Genomic DNA, 25,677 nt, shown 5'->3' on the forward strand with positions numbered 1-25,677 from the left:
AGACAGCATCAAATCCCACAGTCAACCCCACAGGACTCACCCCGCGACACCAGCTTCAGATGGCAATCACCAGTCTAGGTTGTCACTTGTGCTTCTATTGGACCTGGCACAAACTGGACATTCCAAGCACTCCCCTTTAGGTTGGATTAACTTGCTAGGGCAGCTCTGAGAACTCAGAGAAGCATCTTACTCACTAGATTACTGGTTTATTATATAAGGAGATAACTCAGGAACAGCCAGACGGAAGAAACGCAGAGGGCAAGGTGTGTGGGAAGGAGCTTCCCTGCTCTCTCCAACGTGCTCCACTGTCTGCAAAAACTCCATGAGGAGGCTGTCTGAATTCTGGAAGCTTCCTGATGCAGGCATGAGCCATTAAATCACTGGCCCTAGGCTACTGAATGGAATCTCCAACCTCTCCGCTCCAAAGAGGTTGGAAGCCGGGGCTGAGAGCCTCAACACTCACTCCATGGGCACCCAGCCCTCCCCTGAAGTGCTTTTTTGTTTTGTTTTGTTTTCATTTCTTTTTATTAGTTGGAGGCTAATTACTTTACAATATTGTAGTGTTTTTTGCCATACATTGACATGAATCAGCCATGGATTTACATGTATTCCCCATCCTGAACCCCCCCCCCCACCTCCCTCCCCATCCCTTCCCTCTGGGTCTTCCCAGTGCAGCAGCCCTGAGCACTTGTCTCATGCATCCAACCTGGACTGGCGATCTGTTTCACACTTGATAATATACATGTTTCGATGCTGTTCTCTCAGATCATCCCACCCTCGCCTTCTCCCATAGAGTCCAAAAGTCTGTTCTATACATCTGTGTCTCTTTTTCTGTCTTGCATATAGGGTTATCGTTACCATCTTTCTAAATTCCATATATATGCATTATGACTGCTATCCAAAAGTCTACAAGCAATAAATGCTAGAGAGGGTGTGGAGAAAAGGGAACCCTCTTACGCTGTTGGTAGGAATGCAAACTAGTACAGCCACTGTGGAGAACAGTGTGGAGATTCCTTAAAAAACTGGAAATAGAACTGCCATATGACCCAGCAATCCCACTCCTGGGCATACACACCGAGGAGACCAGAACTGAAAGAGACACGTGCACCCCAATGTTCATCGCAGCTCTGTTTATAATAGCCAAGGCATGGAAGCAACCTAGATGCCCATAAGCAAATGAATGGATAAGAAAGCTGTGGAACATATACACAATGGAATATTACTCAGCCATTAAAAAGAATACATTTGAATCAGTTCTAATGAGATGGATGAAACTGGAGCCCATTATAGAGTGAAGTGAGCCAGAAAGATAAACACCAATACAGTATACTAAAGCATATATACAAAAGGCACTCATTAACCTCATTAACAGAACAAAATCACCTGTATGGCTCTTGTCAGGAAATTCCAAGAGTTTTAGGCACTCCGGTGCCAGAATGGGATGAAGAACAAATACCGTTGACCTTGAACACTTTAGGGACTAGGGATGGCAACCACCCGTACAGCAGAAAATCCAAGTATAACTCTGCAGGCGGTTTCTGCAGTCCTGGCTCTGTATCCGGGGACTCAGCCAACCTCATGTGCTCCTGTAGTGTGCATGAAGTGAGAAAAGTCTGTGTGTAGGAGAAGCCTCGGGGCTTCCCTGGTGGTCTAGTGGTTGAGAGTCCGCCTGCCAGTGCAGGGAACAAGGATCCTATCCCTGGTCCAGGAAGAACCCACATGCTGAGAAGCAACCAAGCCCATGCACCATCTACTGCGCCGGCACGCCTTGAGCCTGTGCTCCGCTGAGAGGCCACCACAATGAGAAGCCTGCGCAACAGAGCGAAGGGTAGCCCCGACTGCTGCAACTAGAGAAAGCCCGCGCGTTGCAACGAAGAGCCAGTGCATGCACAAATAAACAAATCTTTAAAAAACAGGGGAGCCTCGCAGTTCAAACTTGTGTTGTTCAAGAGCCAGCTATGTGTGTGTGTGCATATATGTAATACATAAATCACAAAATCACAGTGATTTGCATATACGGACACAATGAAAAATTAGTCAGCTACAAAAAAAAAGGAGATCCTGCCACTTCCAATAGCATGAATGAGCCTTGAGGACATTATGCTAAGTGAAAGAAGGCAGGAGAAGATGCATGAACTTACCTACACATGGAATGTAAAACAACTGAACACATAAAAATGGAGTGGTGGTTGGTGGTTACCACAGATAAGGGCTGTGGGGGTGGGCGCAAGAGGTACAAAATTCCAGTTAGAAGATGAATAAGTTCTGGTCATCTAATGTACAAAATGGTGACTCTGTTTAATAATAATGTATTATATAGCCGAAAATTGCTAGGAGAGTTCTCACCACGCACACACAAACGATGTGAGCTGATGAATATGTTAACCAAACTTATTGTGCTAATCATCTCACAATATGTGCTTAAATCATCACATACATTGTATACCTTAAATTCACACATTTTATCTCAATAAAGTTGATATATATATAGGGGTGTGTGTGTGTGTGTGTATGTGTGTGAGTGATACAGAGGGTCCTGAGACAAGCCCCATGGGTGCAGCTGCTCTCCTGCTAGGATGCTGAGGAGATATGAAAGATGGAGGAGGTAAAACAGAGGCTCTTCCCTGCAGGGAGGCGGGAGGCAGGTGTGCTGGGCAAACCCAGCCCACACCTGTGGCCTGCGATGGGGTCTCCCCAGATCTCTGTCCTCCACATCTACAGCTCAGTCCACGATCACGGGGGCAATCAGAGACACCTACTTCCGTCAGGGTCCATCCTTCCACATCCTCCTCCACTCTACAAGCTGACAGGCACAATGACTAGCTCAGGGTCCCAGCGTTCCTACATGGGAGAACCAGGCCTCGCACCCAGGACCTAATGTACCATGATGCTTCCTTCCCCTCAGCAAGCGGCGGGCTCTTAGAGGAGAGTTCCTGATTTGCTTCCCACTGTGTTCCCAGCACATAGAATGTTGCTTGCTTGGCCCTGGCTCCAAACCCAGGGTACCCATCCTCCCCTAACCCACGGCCTCTCCCCAGAGCCAAGATCTCCCTTGAACTCTTCCTACTACCAATCAGGGTTCCTGGTGCCGCCAATAGAGGCGTGGACATTCAAGACCCGGAGATGAAAGGCAATCAGTGAGAACAAATATTTATAAAGGTGTCCATTGTACTGAACACTCCTGTACACACACCTTAAACTAACAATCGCTTTCTTTCTTAATCAAATATCCTACTGACTTTAATTACAGCTGTATTTTTACCACCTCTGAAACACACGAATGCTCTCCTCCCCCTTTTAAGCAAATATCATGTTATTGTCCTTATCGTCCACCTCCAGCTTTATTTCAGAGACGAGATGGAATGAAAGTCCAATAGGGTCAGCCGCCCTCCACGGCCCAACTTGGGCGGCCTCTGTGCTCAGGCCCCTCCCTCTGCCTGCTCCCCCATGACCCTTGGGCCAGTTTCTCAGCTTCTCTATTAACCTTTCTGAAATGAGCACACAAAACCCCTTTTGTTTTCAAAGGACTTTCCTCCCAGCTGGTAAATACAGAAAAAGGAAATGGGGCTTACAAAGCAAAGGAAGCAAGGGGCCAAATTTTTAAAATCTTTGAGATGCAACAGTTCTCTGGATATCATTAACTTAAAAATGAGCTGAGGTCTGCTCCCACTCTAAATACAACCTGTTCTAGAAATATTCCTTTAGTTTAGGCCATACATTGAGCCCTACCATAAGTCTTCCATTGGCAATTCTGCAGGTTTGCTCATCTTGTGTACACGTGCTAAGTCGCTTCAGTCGTGTCTCTTTGCGAGTCATGTCTCTCAGACTCTTTGCGACCCTATGAACTATAGCCCACCAGTCTCCTTTGTCTATGGGATTCTCCAGGCAAGAATACTGGAGTGGGATGCCATGCCCTCCTCCAGGGGATCTTCCCAACCCAGGGATTGAACCCTCATCTCCTGCATCGGCAGGCGTATTCTTAACTGTTGAGCCACCAGAGAAGCCCTTGCTCATCTTACTCATCTTAACCATCCCTAAAGTAAGCATCTTAAAAAATAAATAAATAAAAAATAATTTTAAAAAAATTTTTTAAAAAAGAAGGCATCTTAGTTGCTAGACTCTTCCCTCTGTCACAAGAGCCAAAACTTGGAGATGTGAGGGTTCATTTTTTAATCACATAATTACCCAGGCTTCCCAGTGGGTATTCACATCAATCCCAGACTAGTGTCTCTTTCATCTTAACTCTCTTTTTGCCTTACAGAGAGGAAAAGTCAATTTCAATCATTTCCTGGCAAAGTCACATCTACACATTTATCTCAAAAGCTCTAATAATTTATGGCTCGCCCCTCAGTCTCTATACAAGATACTCCCTCTTTAAAAGCTCCAGCTCCTTGGAAATTGCACTTAAAGTGGTTTTCAATATAAGTGACCTCATTGATATCCCTACATTAGTAAGTTGTATTCACGGATGTGTGTGCATGCTAAGTCGCTTCAGTTGTGTCCTACTCTTTGTGACCCCCCATGGACTATAGCCCACCAGGCTCCTCTGTCCTTGGGATTCTCCAGGCAGGAATACTGGAGTGGATTGCCATGCCTGCCTCCAGGGCATTGTCCTGACCCAGGGATTGAACCCACTTCTCTCCTGTCTCCTGCATTGGCAGGCAAGTTCTTTACCACTAGCGCTACCTGGGAAGTCCCATTCATGGGATGAGCAGTAGCTAACTATAGCTCATTTCCCAAGAGTTCTTTTCAATCATGGTGCTCCATCAAATAACTTATTGCATGAAATATAGTTTTATACATCTCAACATTTCACATAAATTACAAATCAGAAAACATGAACTTCTGTGTTGTCCATAATGGGAGAGGTAATACTCTGTAATGTGTTGAGAATGTGCACTTTGACTCTTACAACTCTGCCTCTGTCCCAGCCTGGCTCAAGGAGTCTTTCCAAATCTCAGGACTTCCCCTATCTCACAAGAGAAAAGGCAGGATGGAGACCAGCATGCTTAATACCTAAGAGACCTTGGCATATAATAAAGGTTGAAAAATGTCAACATAGGTTCTAGCATCCCAAATTTAGTTGAGAACGTGTGAATCACAAGCAATTAAGCATACTAAGAGGCATCATATTAACAGAGTACTGAGTTATAAAATCAGTAATGGGAGATCTCCTGTGTGAAATTTATTAGACTGGAAAAACATACATCAGGGCACTGTGTAATTACATAACCCTACTGAGTTAAGTCCAACTACACATAAATAGGTGGTACAATACAAATAGGAAATATTTAATAAAGATATCCAAAGAAACTAAACAGGATTCTAGTCTTTGCACCATTCCCAGTAGAAAGGTTTTGGAGAGTGAGATATACAAACACCTCACGAGTCATTTATGTCACTGAATCAACAAATTCCAGGCCCTACTGATCTCTCGGAATCCATTTTTTTAACTCATCAGTACAAATAATTTCTCAACGGCATACTCTGAAGTTAAAGCAGGAAATTTGGACCGAAATTGCCTGTAAGACACAATTATAAAAAAGCAAGCACAGAACAACCCATACAGCAAAAATCCTAGCTTCATTCCACTCAAAAGGAATGAAAACTGAAGAACGAAAATTTATGGTTGGACTGTCACACGTTTTCTATGGTTCCTTCTAACACTTCCCTTTAGAGCCAAGCACCATAAAATAAAGGCATCAACCACCTGTTATAATGGAAGGATGAGTGGCCATGGCTGATTTTGCTCACATCTCAAAATATCACTCAAGCCCAACAACCCCTACCATCCCAGCTTGGGTAGGTTATGCACTTCTCTAACTGACCACATCATTTAAAGTGCTTTGAGGTCCAGGGCTATTAACAAGAAGAAGCTTTGTAATTAAAAGTTAATCATAGGTCTTCCTTATCAAAGAGGTTAGAACATGAAAATCATTACAATTGGCTTTATAGGCTGGCATATACACAGAAGGAGGTGCTTGTACGTTAGGAATAGTATATAGTATTGTCATTTAGACTATGCTAAAAGGTGATGAGAATACTCTTTGTTTCCATAGAAGTAGGGAAAGGAATAAAAGGAGAAAAAAGACTAGATCTTTGGGGCACCTTGGTTTCTAACACGGATTTCAGCATCCCCAGCACTCGCAAGCACTGACTTACAGGCTACTTATTGGCTATCCCACATGCTACTTTCTCCCTGCCAACTGGTTTTTGTGGGCAACACAGAAATGTCATCCTGCTCACCTGTTTAGAGGAAGCTGGATCCCAGGGAGCTGGAACAGTTCAGGTTGACTCCGCGGCAAGTCCTTTTTCACTTAAAGGATTCCCACTGACCCAAGGCAAGATTGATGGCTCCCTCCATACTTCCTTTCATGGCTGGGAGGGATAAAGACTTCACTGAGACCGAAAGTGAGCCAGGCTTAGAATAACTAAAGTATCTTAAGCATCCTATTTTTTTTTTTTCCCCTGGTGCCGAACCAGCAAAAGATCAGGAGAGTCAAAACTTACATGTGTGTGCCTCTGCAAAGAGAAGTCAGCCATAGTATGGAGGAAAACCAGAAATCACCAAGAGAAGACCTCAAGATGAGTTCAAATTTGGAAGAAGCACAGATACTTACAATTTACCTGGACTAATGCAGAGGCCTCATCAGAAGCACCTGTCCTGCATTTATGCGAACATCCTCCATTCAGTTAGCACGAGGTGAAGACAGGACCTGGAAATCCTACACTGGCAGCCCCTGATTCTGCCTCTTGACAGTAGGAGGTAGCAAGGGGAGCCCAACACTTCTCCATGTCCTCAGAAAGGCAGAAACAATGATGAAATTGAAACTGCCTGCCAAAACCCACTGATCCATTTGAAATCACACACAGTCCTTCCCAGTTGATATGGAGACATTTATTTCTTCAATTAAAAAACAAACAAAAAACTTGCACAACCTGTAGACGTTGCTGAAGAGTTCAAAGCACAGAACTAAAGCCCTGAAATAGATAAAAGCAACAGAAAAGCAATTAAAGCCTTACAAAAAATAGGAAGCTATTACAGATGGCTCTTTCCAAATAAGAATGCTAATGAGCATGTTCCCACCCTCCATGAAAGATCAGTAGGTCCCTAAATCAAAACAAGGAGGAACCTGTCAGCATCTGGGCTGAAAGAAGTGTCTGGACCAGGCAGGCAAAATGAAGCCTCTAGAGCGGGGGTCCCCCACCTCTGGGATCTAATGCCTGATGATCTGAGGTGCAGCTGATGCAGTAATAATAGGATAAAGTGCACAATAAATGTAATGCACTTGAATCATCCTGAAACTATCCCCCTCCCCATCCATGGAAAAACTGTCTCATGAAACTGGCTCCTGGTGCCAAGGCTGGGGGCCACTGCTCTACAGGGCTGGGCAGAGGCTCAGCCGGGTGGGGATGGGAGGGAGTGGGGGACACATATAAGGACAAATGGGAAGTAGGACTGTTAAGGAGTCTTTCTGGGAATTGCAACTGGCAGGAGAAAAGCAATTAAGCTGAGGTTGGCTCTGAAGAACCATGGAAAAGGTAAGCAAAATGGTAGCTGGGTCATGGCTGGAGTGATGTCTGAGATTGTTCCCAAAAGGCACTGAGAAATGCCAATTGGAGGTTTGTTGCCAATGGTTGCCTTTTAACGAGATTGCTCCAGGATTCCCTTGATAGTTTTATCTCATCTGGACCAGTCCTGTTGTAAGTTACCTGGGCTCAGAGAAAGGGAACATTCTGGATTGGAGAGGGATGCAGGTGAAGACTCTTTGTTTCTTTAGAACAGAAACTTGACTCCAAGTAAATTCACACTGGGGGTGATTGAGTTCAGGCAGGCAGGCCCACCTCATCCAGGTGGGCCAAGGACTCTTCATGGGAACCTAATGAGTGCTGAACCCCTTGTATATTCAGTGTCCTTTGATACAGACCATTAATCAGGGTCATGGTATTAATAATTACCACAAACCCTCAACCCCAATCAAGTAAGAAACATTAGACTAGCCAGGGCTTTGATTGAGAACAGAGTAAGGGGTTAAAGACTACTAGCTGAGGTCAATGGAGAGGGTGTTGGATTTCTGGTCTATTCTTTGGGACCCACCCTTTCAGCCAATGAGATATTTGAGATTCTACTGCTGAAGTACAGATTCTTCCAAATACTATGGCACAGATTCTTCCAAATACCAGGTTTTCCAAGAACCTAGGAGATGACATAGGTTCACTGAGATGTACAATGCAGAGTCTGAAGAGGCATTTTCATCCTCTCAACATTTAAAGGGCACCGAACTAGGAGGTAAAATGATGAAAAATTTATGTATATGAACTCCTTGAAAAAAGGGTCTCAAACAGATCCCCTAAACAATTACCAACCTGACTGATAAATGCCACGACAAATTCACAACAGAAACAGTGAAGGCAGGAAGGAAAGAAGGATCACTTTCACTAACCATGGCTCAGTCTTCAAGGGTAAGTAGTAAGAGGAAGTGAGGAATACTGCATAAGACACACAGTGAACAATTTTGATGGAAAAAAGCAGCTCAGAAAACACATCTCTAGTGTTTCAGTGTCCCATATAAAGGGGAGCATTAGATTGCTAACCATAGACCTCTAGACCTGCTGTCTTGGTCCTGGCATGCAAAAGGAAGAGGACTTGTAACAAGCATGCTCTATTTCAGTGTATGAGATAGCTTCCAGGGAAGACGGGGCAGAGACCGGGAAATGTCCTCAGTAAAACCCGAGTTTTACACCATCTTGCACGTGTACGTGACTAATCTTGGTCACAGGAAGAGCTTGTTTCTCTGATGGTCAGATACCAGCAGAGGGACTGACCACTTCCAGCCAAGACTCAGAAGCAGAAGGACACTATAGGAGTCCATTGGGAAGGGAGGGACATTCCTCAGGAACTTGCCAGCAGGTCAAGAAGGATCTAGAAGAGCCAGTGACTGCAAATCACAATGGTACTGAATGGTCCACAGAAAAGGCATAAGCCCTTTTCCTTTTAACACATAGGGTTAGAAAAAATATAAGTTCTTCAATATTGCTAAGAGAAAAACATCAGACAGATCTAGGTATCAGCATAACCAAGCCATCACAAAGACAGTGGGCAGGAAAGGGAAAGACCAATATATCAACTTGCAACAACTTAAACATCACAGAAGTTGTGGCCCCTCCAGGTGGCTGATGATAGCCTCACAAAACACAGACACCATCCCTGAATATTCATAACAAAAACCAAAGCAGCCCTGAAAATTCCACAACTGATCAAGTTACTTTGGTTATATTACTTGATTCCCAAACCATGGCGGGAAAAGCAAATGATGTAGGGGGTGAGAGAAAGTAGAAAAAAGGGAAGAGAAAACGTTTAATATTGTTAACTATTAATAGTTCTTTTTTTTTCACTTATTTTTATTAGTTGGAGGCTAATTACTTTACAATATTGTAGTGGTTTTTGCCATACATTGACATGAATCAGCCATGGATTTACATGTATTCCCCATCCCAATCTCCCCTCCCACCTCCCTATTAATAGTTCTTGATCAATAGCGTCCAAGTCTCATTTCTTACTTGGCTGAAAAACCAGCAACTAACAGCGATGGAGTCAGTAACTACTGGACGTCTCTTGACTTGGGCAGAGATATTTTATCAAGTCTGTCAACTTTGAAGGAACATCCTGAGCTGCCTTTTGCCAGAAAAACAAGAAGGCTGTGGAGAAGGTAACCCCAGCCTGAGCGCCACTGCCCACCGATTCACAGGTTTTATTCAACCCTGCAAAGACATGTAAGGCCTGGGTTTAATCAGAGAGAAAAGAGGACTTCCATGGTGGTTAAGAATCCAATTTCCAATGTAGGGGATGTGGGTTGAATCCCTGGTCGGGAAACTGAGATCCCACCTGCCCCGTGGCAACTAAGCCCACTTTCTCTACAGCCCACTCCCCACAACTATTCCACCTCAAGCCACAACAAAAAGCCTGGGCAACCAAAAAAAAAAAAAAATCTTAAAAAAAAGGAGTGAGGGTTCAGGCTCCTCGAGGAGGATAAGGATGCTTAAATCTCACCCCCAAGATCGAAAAGCAAGACTATGGGCAGGAAGGTGGAAAGATGTTCACGTGACTATCTACTAACAAAGTCAGGAGCTACTCGACAGGGCGAGTTCCCTGGCCCTTCCCCCATCCCTGACGCTGAATCTCACTGCGCTCTCCATGTGAATCCCCATCTTGGTTGCTAAGGCTGCTCACTGTATCAACAATAAGACTGGGCCTTTGTTTGGTGAACGAGCCTGGGACAGAAAGAAGCAAAGCCTCTGACCACTCCATTCCATCTAAAACCTTTTTTCATAGGTTTCTCCCATACCGTGCCCTACGCATGACCAAATCCAGTCACCAGAGTCACTAAAATCATTCATGTGACTTGTGGACTTCCATTTGCACAAGAAGTGCTCAGAGCAATCAATGGTAAAATAAAAAAAAATTTTTTTTAAAAAGATAATACAACCTTAGTTCTTTAAAGGTTTCAATTTTCTTCTGGTTTGAACTACCATTACTAATGTACACAATTGATCAGAACAGTATTAGTAATTATCTATCAGAATGCTAACATATTTAACTTGAAAGACAATCAATGGCAAAAGAAAAAAATAAGAAAAAAAGCACGGCAGAAGTATTTGATACTTAATTTAGTCCTGATGGCTCGTTCCAAAACCTGAAACAACAAAACATTTTTGCAAACAATCATTCCTAGGTGATTATATAACAGAAATGGAAACTGAATCTGAATACAAAACCAGAAGAATGCCAAAAAATAGTTTATGAATCTGATTTCTTTCTCATATACTAAATATAACTGAAGAAAAAAATCACTAAAATAGAAGTATAACTGAAGAAAAAATAACAAATCCAAATTCTTACTTATAAGCAGACAAGAAATTACAGCACCTAAATTTAAAAAAAAATTTTTAATTTATTGTGCTCAAGCAATAGAGAGATACCATGTTAAACACAGTACTGGACAGAGTAAGTACACTGTAGGTTTAAAAAATGCCTGGAAGAAGAATCAAAGGATTAAAGGAAAACTGATTTACCACAGAGGGGGCAAGTCCATCATGGTGTTTGTTTCCCTGTTATCAAAGAGTCAAGCAGATTCATTAATTCAATAGCTCGTTTTTGTTTGATTATGGCTTATTCACATAGGCCAAAACAGGTTTTGAAAGGCTCCCAACTATTACAAGTCATAGTCAAACTGAAACCTTCTGATAGGCATAAAATTCCATAATCAATTTATACTTCTGCCTCCCAAGTGTTTTTTCCCCAGCTACATTTGTTTTCAGTCTCCTCTTGGAGAACATAAAACCTCTGAGAGCAATGCTTGCACCTGCTCTGTCTCATTGACACAGCTCAGTTCTCTGTATGAGGATGCTTGATAGACTTTACTGCACATCTGGAATGCACACACACATTCCTCTGTATACAGGATGATATCACCAGCTCTCTATCATTCAGACGAACACTCTGAATTATATTCTAATATTGGAGAAGACAGGTAAACACACACACACACACACATATATATGTATTCATCTACGGTTCCTCATCTGGCATCCTTCCCATCAATTTTGTGACTACCTCCTACGGTCGCATCCTCATTCATCAGAGGGCAGACAGAAGAAGCAAGAACTACAATCCCACAGAGTCCAGAAAGAAAACAACAATCGCAGAAAGCTAACCAAAATGATCACATAGACCACAGCCTTGAGTAACTCAGTGAAGCTGGAAGTCATGCTGTGCAGGTCCACACAGGTCACAAGCGAGGGTTCTGACAAAACGTGGTCCACTGGGGAAGGGAATGGCTCACCACTCCAATATTCTTGCTTCGAGAACCCCATGAACAGCATGAAAAGGCAAAAAAGTATGACATCGGAAGATGAGTCCCCCAGGTCAGTAAGTGTTCAATACGCTACTTGGGAACAGTGGAGAAACAGTTCCAGAAAGAATAAAGAAGCTGGGCCAAAGCTGGAAACAACACTCAGCTGTGGATGTGCCTGTTGATGATTTTTTTTTCTTTCTGGAAGTCAACCCTGAATATTCATTGGAAGGACTGATGCTGAAACTGAAGCTCCAATACTTTGGGTACTTGATCTGAAGATGTGACTCACTGGAAAAGACCCTGATGCTGGGAAAGATTGAGGGCAGGAGGAGAAGAGGGTAACAGAGGATGAGATGGTTGGATGGCATCACCAACTCAATGGACATGAATCTGAGCAAACCCTGGGGGATAGTGAAGGACAGGGAAGCCTGGTGTGCTGCCATCCATGGGGTTGCAAAGTCAGAAATGACTTAGCGACTGAGCAACAAGCTGTGGTCATACAAGATGGCCAGCTGGCCCTGGGCTCAATATCATGGACAAGTGTAATGCTCAGTGGTTAAGCAGGGGACCAAACACAGCCCATTAACACTGTATTTTCTCCAGCTCATTTGGTTCCACACCCACCAAGAGGTAGAAAATGCCAGTTGTCTTTTGATGCCCACTGTACAAGGAGCCTCTTCTGGTATCATTGTCACTTTCTTCCTTCTAACACTGAAGGCAAACCTTTTATCACAGATCCATAACCATAGAAAGTTGCACTGTAGCTTCAATAACCCCTTGGATAGAGAAACAACCTTTAGAGCAGTGTCATCAAACATTTTTGCAAATTTTAAATACTATTTTTCACACATTTTAAGTGGATATTTAAATTTCTCAACCATAATTTTAATTCAGTGCAAAGGCTGTAATTCTGGCATATTGGAATTAATACAATTTTAATTAAAACATATCACTCACTTAAAGGTATCCAATAAAATCCAAATACCACACCAATTTGCAAATCATCTTCACCTATCAAAAAATATATGAACAAACTCCTCTTTGCAAAAAGGCTGCACTGTTATCTCCTTGAACTTGTATTTCCACTTTATTCCCCACACAGAATTTTCTCTCAATCTAATGCATTTAACACTTGATTTTATGAATTTTCCTATTATATTCCCCTGCAACAAAAATGTATATAAAGTGATTCTTAAAAATTTCCTCTGGCTGTAAGGCTTAAAAGTGTTCCATTTTCTTCTTTGAGCTATCATTACTAATGCACACAACTGATCCAAACAACATTAATAATTACTTATAAGAATGTTAATATAGTTAACATGGAAATTAAAAATTTATTGGAAATGTATCCCTAAAGAAATGTGCAGGATTTGTCTCTTTCTTCTTAACTAGTTCATATACTGATGAGTGAATACTTTCTACTGTTATAATACAATGAAACTGAATTATTATATAATGATAATAATATAAATTCCATACCTTTCTTTCCCACTTTTAAAGATGCAAGCACTAAGAAACCTTGTTTATATAAGTAAGAAAGGAATGAAGGAGATTCATCATCAAAAAAGTCTTTTTTCTTTGTTATAACCAGATTAGGTCCTCTTCCAATTTCACTGAAAGCCAAGAAATGAAAACTAACCTGCAAAAAGGTGTGTGCCTTGGTCATTATATTCATCCCCTTTACCAACACAGACATTAATATTTTCATAGTTCTCTGTTGGTGGAAGAGGGTTTTGCATCCCAGGACAATACACTAGGGTCAGAATCAGGATGGGGTGGGAGACAGCCCTGCTGTCCTTTGTCAAGAGGGAGACGGGTGACTGTAAGAGGTGAAATGGAAAAACAGACACAGCAAAATCAATTCTGAAGCAAATAATTTTAAGACAGGTTAACTATAGAAACTGGGAACCAGGAAATCATCTCCCTTCAACCATCTCTGCCTTTGTATCTCCTGGAGATTTTTTACATTCCTTTGTGTGCGTGCATACCCCAGCTGGAATACCCCTCCTCTGGGTAAGAATGTTGCTGCCAGACATTCTATCTATTTAGAAGAAAAGTATACTTGGTTTGATTAACGCATGAATTCCCTTATACATGAATGGACTAACACATGAATGTATCAGCCTGTTGCAGGCACTACAGTAGAAGTAATACATTTTCTAAATAGACAGAAGCATAATTCTTTTTTCAATCTACTTGAAAAGAGAGAAAATATGTAATAAATCATAAGTGTCCTGACAATATAGAAACTATACTCAAAAGATTTCGTTTTTAATAATTGCAAAGAAAAATCTAGAAACAATCCAAATGTTTAATAAAATTACTAAATAATTTTATGTTGCAACAGCATATAGTAAAAGAAAATGCAATATTTCAAGAACATATATGGACATTAGAAAACATTCTTCTATAGCGTTGACCAAAAAAACCAAGCAGGAAACAAACCTGTAAATAAAGCCTCATATTAATTTGTAAAAATATGTATGTGTGTAGGGGGGAAGTCTGTTAAGAGAATCTGTTAAACTGCTTTCAGTGGTTATTCTAGGTTGGTGTAATTACAGGCAACTTTCACATGCTCTTTCCAAATTTCCACAAAAGGCACGTATTTCTCTCACAATGATGGAGACAGGGGGAGCAGGGAGAGTTGAGGAACTGGGGAAATAGACTTACGGTCTCAGGGCTACTGCAGGTGGCCACAGAGTTTGTGAGATGGTGTCCACCCGAGGGGCCAGTGAGAGCTTAAATCCACCCCACGCGGGGAGGACTGCTTCCCCCCAAAGTGAAAGGCGTTCCGTCGTGTCTGATTCTCTGTGACCCCACGGACTATACAGTCCACAAAATTCTCCAGGCCAGAATACTGGAGTTAGTAGTCGTTCCCTTCTCCCGCGCATCTTCCCAACCCAGGGATCAAACCCAGGCCTCCCGTAAGGCAGGAGGATTCTTCACCAGCTGAGCCACTAGAGAAGCCCAAAGTGGGCGCCATTTCCTAACTCATGGTGGGAGGCTAATCATCAGTCTCCACATCCACAGTCCACATCCTCACTTAGGTTTTGGCCATTTCTCTCCGTGACCAATTGTATCCTTTCATCCAAGACGTCCACAGCTGGTTCCTTTGGAATACAGATTTCACTGACACTAAGAGACTCATGAAATACCCAGTTCACAGATGCAAAAAGGTCAACAGTCAGCAACTAAAATGCTGTTAGCCAAAGAGGTTATCTGGGCCCTTCAGGAAAACATGGTGGCCCATTTTTACTTCTGTGGTATTCTACAACCCCAGTCTGCTTACCTCAGCAAGTGTGGAGGGATCTTGACAATGGTATCCACACCATCGAGGGTTTCTGCAAAAGGAAAATTACAAAGTTAAAAATAAGTACGTGAGGACTAGGAATCTAAACTGTACACAAATCTCACTATTAGTTTCTCCACCCCCCCCCCCCCCGCGGAAATTCCTATAATTATAAATTAGTCAATTCTCAACTATCTGCATGTAAATCATCTACACTTAAAAATCCTTTGCCTTTTCTAGCTCACAAGACTTCCTCTCAGAGCTTAAAAATTAGGACGCATTTCCCTTAGAGACAGAATCAATTCCTAACCTGAAAGAGAATGCCAATGTAATCTATTTACAACTGACTAAAAATGCTATATTCTTGCAATAACAATAGAGAAAGGAGAGCTATTTCCTTGAAAATACTGTTTTAACACCTTTAAATATTAACTTATACTTGAGAGACTTTCACGTTCACAAAGCACTTTATGTAACAGCTCATCTCACATTTATGACACAGCAGGTGAAACTTTTCAAAAATCACACAGTATTGAAGAATACTGCTCAGAAGGCTCACACCCAAATCTCATTAACCTCACCTGAGTGGTCAACACTTAACCATTGCTATGGCTATTCACACTCTCCTGTCTCCAATTATAGTGATAATGGAACATTCACTATTCTCTTTCAAAATAAAAGCTGTTCTATTTCAATAGATTTAACAATCCTGCACCCAATTCCAATGTGTGTTGGTGGGATTGCGGGGTGGTAGGGAAGATGGTTCCCTCAACAAGCAATTCTCTGACACCAGCTGAGTGTCATACAATTTAACTTAATTCTGACAGTATCTACCTGGAGAGAACATAAGACCCCACAGGCTGGGCTCAGTCCTACAAGCCTGTGACACCCACTCCCCCGGCAACCTGGCTATAGATTAAAGTTTCCAAAAACCCCCTCCTTGGGTTTAATTAACTTGCTAGAATGACTCACAGAATTCACAGGAACTTCTACTTACTAGATTACTGGTGTGTTACAGAAGGATATAATTCAGGAATAGCCCAGTGGAAGAGATACACATGGCAAGATATGGGGAAAGGGCAAAGAGATTCCATGCTTTCTGGGTGTGAACCAGAAAGCTCGCCAAACTCCATCCCTTTAGGTTTTATGGAGGCTTCATTACACAGGTACAACTCATCAGCCACTCATGTTTGATCTTCAGCTCCTCTCCCCTCCGTGGAGGTCAGGGGGAGTGCGACTGAAGAGGATGGTTTTGGCAACCAGCCCCCATCCTTAGATGTGGTCCAAAATTACTTCATTAGCATAAAGAATGACATTTTTAGCTCTCTTCCTTTTGGGAAATTCCAAGGATTTTAGAAGCTCTGAGCCAGAAACAGGGACCAAGACCAAATATATATTTCTTATCATAAATCACAACATCACACGCTCCAACTTGCCTCCAGTTTTTCTGTTCAAACTCTTGCCTCCTCTCTTCACTGTTTTAGAGTCAACAAGCCCTGTCAGTCTAAATTCCTTTTACCGGGGAAGGAGAGCATCCCTTCCCACACGGCTAAGAGATCAAAGGGAACAGTGGGCACCAAATGTATTCCTGAGACTCTGGAGTAAGAACAGAAACCATGATGATAGGATCTGGGACTGCTGTGGTCCATGGGGCACAGCAGCAGGTTTGGGGAAGCGAGTGAAACCGAAAGATGGTTGGACAAGTCAGTGGTGCAGGAGCCACAAGGCAAGGGAGGAAGTAGAAGGACTGAGGTCAGTTCCCGAGATGAGACAGGATCATAAAACAAAGCCCTGAGATGCAGGGACGGGGGCAGCTCCAAGGCCAGGCAGGTGAGTCTGGCCCAGCAGTCGGCAGGGCACAGCCAATATCCAGCATAACTTGATGCTGCTTCCCAAGAAGAGGGTCTGACAGCAAACGACCAAACCGCTGCAGTTTTCCTCATCAGACAGAGGAGTTTATATTTAACTCAAGCTGTGCAACAGTGCGCAACCCTGCAAGTGCTAGCAGAGAGTCAGAGGAAAGGGAAAAGAGAAAGTCACAGAGCAGCCATAATGAGCCCACGCCATCGCAGAAGGGAAGCGGGTAGGAAGCTGCATTGGAGGAAGAAGGGGGCTGGTGGCAGAGCAAGGGGAAGCCCAAGGATCTAAATGTGGGTATTGCATTCTCAGAAACTGAACTGAAGTTGCAGCTCTGAAAGTGTTCACTTCCAGGCGGGCTGGGAATTAAGAGAAGCGGGTTCATGGCTAATTCTTGTGAAACACAATCTTTTAGGCTGGGGAGGAGCTGAAGCTTCCCAGGTGGCTCAGTGATAAAGAATCTGCCCGCCAATGCAGAAGCCACAGGAGATGCGGGTTCAATCCCTGGGTTGGGAAGATCCTCTGGAGAAGGAAACGGCAACCCACTCCAGTATTCTTGCCTGGGACGTTCCATGGATAGAGGTGCCTGGCAAGCTACAGTCCACGGGGTTGCAAAGAGTTGGCCACAACTAAGCAGGCACCCACTATGGGAGCTGAAACTGCAAAGGAGACAGAAAAACTCGAGAGGCAGGATCAAAACCGGCAGGTGAGGGCACGAGGCCAAGGTCAAGCAGATGCCCAGAGTGGCCAAGAGAACCTGTTAAGACGGATGTGAGAACGGTCTGCTACACTCTGAGGTCTGAGTACCTTATTCTTCAATAGGTGGAAGGACAGAGGAAAAAGCCTGGAGTGAGTTGAAGAGTGAGCAGGAAGTGAGGATGTGGACTCAAACACTACACCCACGTTTTAAGTGGTTTGGCTGTGAAGGTAGCAGAACCTGAGGTTGGAAGGAAAAGTGGATGGAAAGAGACAAAAGCAGGATGGTTACACAGACCATCCTTCTTCCTTAACTTGGTGTTCCAACTTCTAATTTTCTTTCTCTTCTCCATTTCCTAAATCAATTCAACAGGAGCCCCTGGTATATGCAAAACACTCAAAGTTTCTAAAAGACGCATGATCCAGTTCTAATGATCTGCCCTTCTATTCCATCCTGCCATCCCCAGCTCCCACACCTCCAGGACTGCCAGTCCTTGAAGGAGAATCTTCTCTCAGGCCCTCCACACAGTGGCCCAGTCCCTTTTTCTTTCTCTATTCCTTCATCAGACCACTTCCTCACTGGCAAGAAAAGTATATAACCTGGATAGCTCAAAATAGAGAAAAAACACATACATATTCCTTGCCAGTTATTATGCAGCCATTAAGAAAACTGATTTTCAGAAACCAATTTTCAGAAAATGCTGAAGTTAAAACAAAAAATAACTAACAATCCACTATACGTGGTAAAAAAAAAAAAGCCTTTGCAGGATGGAAATACTCCAAAATATGATTAGTGATCGTATGGGTGATGAGATTATTTTCTTTATAGTGTTTGACCATTTTTCAGTATTCTAAAATGAGCATATATAACTTCTGTAACTAGAAAAAAAGATTAAGATCACTTAAAACCCAAGCAAGTCAGTAACATGTTGATTTATTTACGTAATGAACATGTGTCTCATATTGCCGGTGCAGAAGCCACAAACAAGGCTAAGTGATAGTCCCTATGCTAAGGAAGCTCACGTCTACACTGCGGACATGTGTTGCTCTGGCACCACCATCCACTCACCTGCCTGTCAAGTTGCAAACCCTAATTTTGTTTTGAGGAAGCCATCTTTGGCTGACTCGGGTTTCAGTGGGCCTTGTAGGCAGCTGGCCTGTTTCATTCCTTAGCTAGAGGACTGGCTCAGGGATACACACTCAACCCATCAACGCCAAGGACTGGGCAGGAGTGACTGCCAGAGCTCCACTCCCTTCGGACGAGCCCATGATTGGCCAAGTGGGACATGACCCCCTTCTCCTGTGATGGCCTAAATGTGGAGATGCGCTCTCTCTCTCCTAACGAGTTTTAGTGGGAGATGACTCCTCTCCCCTGGTATGATCTAAATGTCTTTCTCCTATAACAGTCCAAGCGGGAGATGACCTCTTTCTTCTGATATGGACTAACCATGAAGATGACCCCCCTCTCCCGCGGTAGCTTTCATAAGAATGACTCTCTCCTGGGGTGGTCTAAATGTCATGGTGATCCCTCTCGCTTATAATGGCCCAAGTGTAAGATGACTACTTTCTCTTGAGATGCTCTAAGTACGGAAATGACCCCTTTCTCCCATGATGGTCTAAGTGGGGGACGAGCCCTCTTTCCTGAGATGGTCTAAGTGTGATTGATGAACTCAAAGCTCTGGAGATTCATGTTGAGTGTGTTTGTCATCCCAAAAGAGCAGAGTAAGATCCTTTTAACAGTACCTAATCCCTGAACCAAACTCAACCCACAGCTAGCCTCCCAAGGGCTGTTTAGTTCATAGAGTGAAAACATTCTATTTTGCTTTAAGTCTGCTTGAATTTTTTCTTTTTGTCTCCTGAATCCAATATATTTCTCAATTATCCGGCCCCAAAAACAGTAGCTGTGGGCAAACCAACTATAATCGCCAAGAGCAGGTGCCCTAAGAGGATCCTAAACGCAGAGCTAAGAGCCCAGAGGAGCAACCTATTCACTTGTAGAGCTCAGGGCAGCCTTCGAATGTGAGCTGAGCCTTGGGAGTCTGGGAAGGTAAGCCGTGGCAGAAGGACTAGCATTTGCCCAGGCAGAACATGCAGCACACAGCGTGTACAAGAAAGTATATGGCTTACTGGGGACCGATGAACCCCTGCTGTGAGGGCGCCAGGAAAGAAGGCTGGGGCTGGATTCCAAAGAGCATTCTAAGGAATTCACACTTTAAAAAGACAGTATGGGGATTGAGGAGTGAAAAGTATTTTATAGCAAAAAAAAAAAAAAAAAAAAAAGATGGAACAGTGGAAAATGGACTGGAGTGGGAAAGAAGAACAGGAAGCCATACCTTCATGTCTGTTTCTGCAGGATTCTCCCTCCAACATACCCTCCTAACAAGCTAATTACAGGGAGGAAGCATTTTATTCATTTTTCTCTCCCCACCGCTCAGCACAGAGGAGGTCTTAATAAATCTTTGCTATACAAGCAAAGAAAAGCAGAAACCCACGGCTTACCCATTCTTCAAGTCCAGTTGACTTCAAAAGCCCACCAACTCATACCAGTCCCCCTACCCCCCACCCCTGACCCCACATTCACTCCCTCTTCTTTGATGGTTTTCCTGGCTTACTCCATCCAACCACTGTTAGTTAACTCTTTCATGCACTCCCATCTCTTGCTGAGAACAGCCTCTGGGAAAAGAATCCCATTTACTCTTCCCATCAGGCTGAACTCCAGGCTCTGCTCACATTATCTAGCTGCCTCAGCTCCTGGCTTTTTCTTCAAGGACCTAAACTAGGTAACATTGCACTTTAACTTAACAAGATGCAGAGTATCAAAATCCAAACATTAAAGATGCTACATTCCTCTCCTCCCCCATGTTATCTAAATCTGCTTAACTTACAGCAAAATCATAACAAGTACACGTAAGAGTGCAGTCTAGAGTGCAGTCAGGACCCGCTAGATTATGTCACCCGGACATCTGTAACCCTTCATTTGAAGCCTTTGAGAATCTACCCCATCACCTGACTGAATGACAATGGCAATGCAAAAATAGTACTGTGGCTTTAAGAGCCTTGCTGCTCACTTATCTATCTGGTCCATTCCACAACCCACCCGCCCCTCCAAAGGTAAACAAATGGTCAAGTTCTGATTCTGCCTACAAGATAAACTTCCTAGACAACATTCTAGAAAATTTTGTGATGACAGACAGAGGTTAAAAAAAAAAAGAGCGATGGTCTGTGCACACACACTCAAACATATGTGAATTCAGATCTTCTAAATATTAACGGAGATACGTAGGGCACCAACAGAATTCTCCATTTAGTAGAAAACCTGCTAACAGCCCTTCCCAGGCTGTGCCACAGCAGAGTGTCATGACGAACACTGATGGCTTTTTGGTTTATGGAGAAAGGGATTCAATTTTCTGTTTTGACTGGGTGGCAACTGAGGAATCACATGCAGGCTTGGGGAAGGCCAGGGGCCCACAGATCTGCCCTGGTTTCTTCTTGGCCTTTCCTTTTCTCCCTCCTCAAGCATCACTATTACCCCAAGTATGCTCCTGAACCCCCTGAATTCCCATTCAGACCATTTTGATTGCCCACATTCTTGCCTAATTGGAATGTCTTGCCGTTTTCTCCAAGGTTGACTTCGACAATCCAAGTCTGACAAGAAACACAAATTTGCTACCTGGAACTTATTTCAGTGCTTGCAGAGTTCACAAATCTAAAATCAAATCTGTCTGAAGGGCAGACAACAATAGAATTGCAGAGGCAACACCATCCCACCTGTGTGTTATTTTTCATTTACAATAACCATGAAAGCTAATACTTAACAAGCTGGCCTCTATCAGGCAAATCAAATAAGCTGTTCCTTCCCGGTAACACTGGCCAAGGTACTTGAGACCGCGGCTGACGGTTCAACTTCCCTCTAGCCCACAGGCGTTTTGGAATCAGGCCGGTGTTTTCCCACCGGCTTGTGATCCGAACTCGGAGATGGGTGATCGTCTTCCGCCGTGCAGGGGACCTGAAGAAAGGGGCCGCCAGAAGGGGACACGGCCGTTCCCCATTAAGGTTTAGGAGAAGATAAAGACCAGAAGGTAGGCGGATGGATGTACACGCCCGAATCCAAATTCGCACATCACCCATCAGTTCTCCGAGGCAACTCTCGCAATTGCGCGAAAAAGCATCGGTCACAGCTGCTCAGCTTCCCCTCCCCACCCCTGCACAAGGGCCATCACAGCCCTCCCCGGCGCGGCCCTCCGGAGGCGGCGAACCGGCCCCGCCGGCAGGTGCCGGGCGCCCCGCTCGGCGCGCTTACCCAGGGCCCAGGTGCAGCTCTCTTTGATGGCTTTGTACTTGCTCCCGGACGCCTCCTTCTGCAGCTTCCTTAGGATCTCTTCCATCTTGACCTCTGCCGCGGGCCAGCCGCCGACAGCTAGGGGAGCGCGCGCGCGAGGCCCGGCGGGGACGCCGCCGCCACCGCAGCCCGGCCCTGGGCGCCTGGCCGGCCGCTGCGCTCGCCCCGCTCCGGCCCGGCGCGGCGGCTGATGAATCACGCCCGCTCCATGCCGCCGCCGCGTCAGGCCCGGAGCCCCGCCCGCCGCCCCGCCCGCGGGTCAGAGCGCCCCGCGCGCCGCGGTGGAGACGGCGGGCTGCGGAGCGGAGGCCGAGACCCGGGGCGGCCCCCGGGGCACGGAGGCTGGCGGAAAGCCGGTGGCGGACGTCCTGGGCTGGCTCGCCGGCCGGGCGTTGGCCGGGCTCGGCCTGAGGGAGCGTCTGGCGGCGGCGGGCAGCGGGCGGGGAGGAGCCTCGTCTTTGCCCCCGCCCAGCCGTCCCGGGCGGGCGGAGTTGGGGCTGTTGGGCTCCGGCTGCAGGAGCCCCCCACCTCCGGCGCCTGGGGGTGTAGCGCCGCCCGCGGCATCCCGCGGTCCAGGCTTACTAGGGCCGGGCCGCCCTCGGAGCCAGGCTCGGGCGCTACCTGTGAACAGACTGTGATTCTGCCCAACCATGTATTCCACACCATCTCACGTGTGCGTGTTTGTGATAATAGGATTAACATCTCCATTATACACAGGAGGAAGCCAGGTGTGAACCAGGGCTCTGTGTGTGTGTGTGTGTGTGTGATGGTAGGATTAACACCCCGTTATAACAGGAGGGAACCAGGCCCAGAGAGATTAAGGTACTTCCCAAACCAACAAAATTTGGACTCTTGAATCCAAAACCCTTTTTAAAAATTCTCTTCCTCCCCTTTCCAACCCTCTGTTGACCTGAATTGTTATCCTTTGAAGAAAATAAAAAGGGTGGGGCGGTGGTCCACGGGGACCGCGCAGCACAGAGCTGTCCAGCTTAGGTGTGGGGTGGGAGAGGGTGGGCAGAGAAAGCTTTGGCAGTGAAGAACCTTCGGGCGGAACTCGGGAGCGGACGGGGGCTGCCGGGTGGGGGGAGGCAGCCTGAGGCAGAGTCTCAGATCTTAGGAGAGTGCTTCAGTCACTTCAGGTCCTTTACTGGTGGAGGCTCTGGAATGGATGTTGGAGGAAAAGGGGAGGGGAAAGCAGGAGTCTTATTCGGAGTCTCCCCCGCCTCCCACCCTTGTGGAAGCTGTGATTGGGAACTCAGGATTCTGGGCGTTTTTGTTTTTGTTTAGAAATTCGGCTGTAGTGGTACTGAGGAAGTTAAATTGCAGAGAAGTAGACTGGCAGCTGGGAAAAAAGTCAGAAGATTCTTCAGTGATCTAGAAATAAGTTAAGCCAAGGGTAGATGGAAAGGAATAAAGGAAAATATGGCAAGAGATTCTTTGAATTGAAGCAGTAGGATTTACTGACTGATTGGGATGGTAATATAAGGGATGACTTCCAGGTTTCTTATTTGGGAAAATGGGAGGGTAATGGTCCCATCCTGTAAGTTAGAGGAGAAAGGAAGAGAAAGGTTTGGAATCCAGGGAGTATATCAGTTCAGTTACGAACGAGTTCAGTTTGAAATGGCAATTAGGATGTCCATAGGGTGTCTGGGGCCTCCTTTGTGGCTCAGCTGATAAAGAATCCACCTGCAATGCGGGAGACCTGGGTTCCATCCCTGAGTTGGGACGTTCCCCCTGGAGAAGGGAAAGGCTACCCACTCCAGCATTCTGGCCTGAAGAATTCCATGTATAGTCCGTGGAATCACAAAGAGTCAGACATGACTGAGTGACTTTCTTTCACTCATAGGGTGTTTTATTTATGGGTAGGAACTAAGGATAGGACTCCGTGATAGAAAAGAGAATTCGAAGCCACCCAGTAGGGAGAATTGTTGATGCCTCGGATTTGACAAAGGTTACTGGGAGGGAGTCGGTAAAATGGGAAGAGCACAATGCCAGAAGGGAGCTGGGGGACCTCTTACCCTCAGATGATGGACAGAGGAGCATGTGCCCACAGAGGAGACTGAAAGGGCATAGTTAGAAACCTGTGGTTCAGGAGGGCAGCGAGGAAAGCAAGTGTCACTGGAGGGTGTCCAACGGATGCAGGGAGGTGTTCAGACTGCTCCTTAAGTCCATTTGGTAGTGAGGAGGCAAAGCTTGCGAAGTCCTAGACCCCTAGGGACCCTCCACTCATCCACCCACCTCATAATGCCATTATTTGAAGAAAGGTTTCCAGTGCTAAGAAAAAATTTAAAAACACTGTAGTCAATATAATTATGTAAGACTACATTTTTTAACTATTTGGAAATAGTATATATATACTATACACACACATATGTGCATATATCACAGTTTTATACCATATAGAAAAGTAGATTACAAATGTGTTAAGGAGTTAAGTTTAAGAACTGATCCATAAAAGGTTTAGAAGAAAATGTAAGTGAATATACTTATCTTAATGCATTCAAATTATTTTTAATAGAGCAGCTAAGGAAGAAACTGGCAAAAGGGAAAGGCAAACAGATTTGACTATTTCAATATGTAGAAGCTCTATGTTAAAAGGTCCACACAAAGAATAAAAAGCAAATGACACTCTGAGGACAGACTGAAGAGAAAAGAGAGTAACATCTTTTAATTTTATGTGGTTATGTTTTTTACTTTTATAAGATTATTCATTATTTTTATAATTAAAAACAAACTCAATTATACATTAGGAAAATAATATTTCAGAGATAAGATGATTTAAAATACCTTTATATAAAAGCTTTTGGAGCTTCCCAGGTGATCTCAGTGGTAAAGAATCTGCCTGCCAATGCAGGAGACACATGAGATTCGGGTTCAATGCCTGAGTGGGGAAGATCCCCTGCAAAAGGAAATGGCAACCCACTCTAGTATTCTTGCCTGGGAAATCCCATGGACAGAGGAACCTGGCAGGCTACAATCCATGGAGTTGCAAAAGAGTCAGACTCGATGCAGTAACTAAACAACAACAACAATAAAAGCTTTTACAAAGTATTAAAAAAAAAAAAACAGATGCACACTTTAAAACAATAGGTGATAACATGAAGTCAGTTCACAGAGGAATAAATGCAAATGACTTACTATTCAAGCGAGCACTGACCTTTAAATAAAAGGTAATTTTTGTTTTAATAAAATTAGCCGAGAGATTTTACATACAATTGCCTGGTGTTAGTAAGGAGCTGGCCAATGAGGTCCTCTCATGTTATGGGTGCTGATGGAAGGGGCCTTGGTACCCATTCCTGGAGGGGTTCTGGACATAGCAGAGAGATGACTCCAGCCCAGAAATCCCACTTTTAGGAATTCATCCTAAGCAAGTGATTAGGGAAGTGAATAAAGGTTTTTGTTTGTTTGTTTTTTTAAAAAAGGATTTTGGTATGTCATTCAGTTACTTTTAAAAACTGAAAACTAAGCAATCGAGAAATGGATAAATAATTTATGATGTATGCAGTCATAAAGCAGCAAAAAGTATATAGCCTTTAAGAATAATATGGAGAAAAAATAATTCGAGAAAGGAATACTGAATGACTTGAAAAGCAGTTTTTACCGTATAGAAATAGAAGGTTGTAAAATGCTATGTACTTCTT

At 44.2% G+C, this 25,677-nt stretch overlaps 1 protein-coding gene across 3 annotated transcripts in view; it reads right to left on the bottom strand.

The window, feature by feature from the left end:
- Positions 1–22,171, bottom strand: part of ARFGEF3 (ARFGEF family member 3) — a 176,741-nt gene extending 154,570 nt beyond the window's left edge. For all 3 annotated transcript variants that reach the window (XM_070461545.1, XM_070461544.1, XM_070461543.1), the window contains exons 1-2: positions 21,998–22,171; positions 15,145–15,196 (exon numbers count right to left, since the gene is read on the bottom strand). In XM_070461545.1, the coding sequence (XP_070317646.1) occupies positions 15,145–15,196; positions 21,998–22,082 (137 nt within the window). In that variant the 5' untranslated portion in view covers positions 22,083–22,171. The remainder of the gene's footprint in view (positions 1–15,144; positions 15,197–21,997) is intronic.
- Positions 22,172–25,677: the final 3,506 nt, after the last annotated feature.

The sequence above is a fragment of the Odocoileus virginianus genome, chromosome 34 (assembly GCF_023699985.2).
Source record: "Odocoileus virginianus isolate 20LAN1187 ecotype Illinois chromosome 34, Ovbor_1.2, whole genome shotgun sequence".
Classification (NCBI taxonomy): Eukaryota; Metazoa; Chordata; class Mammalia; order Artiodactyla; family Cervidae; genus Odocoileus; species Odocoileus virginianus.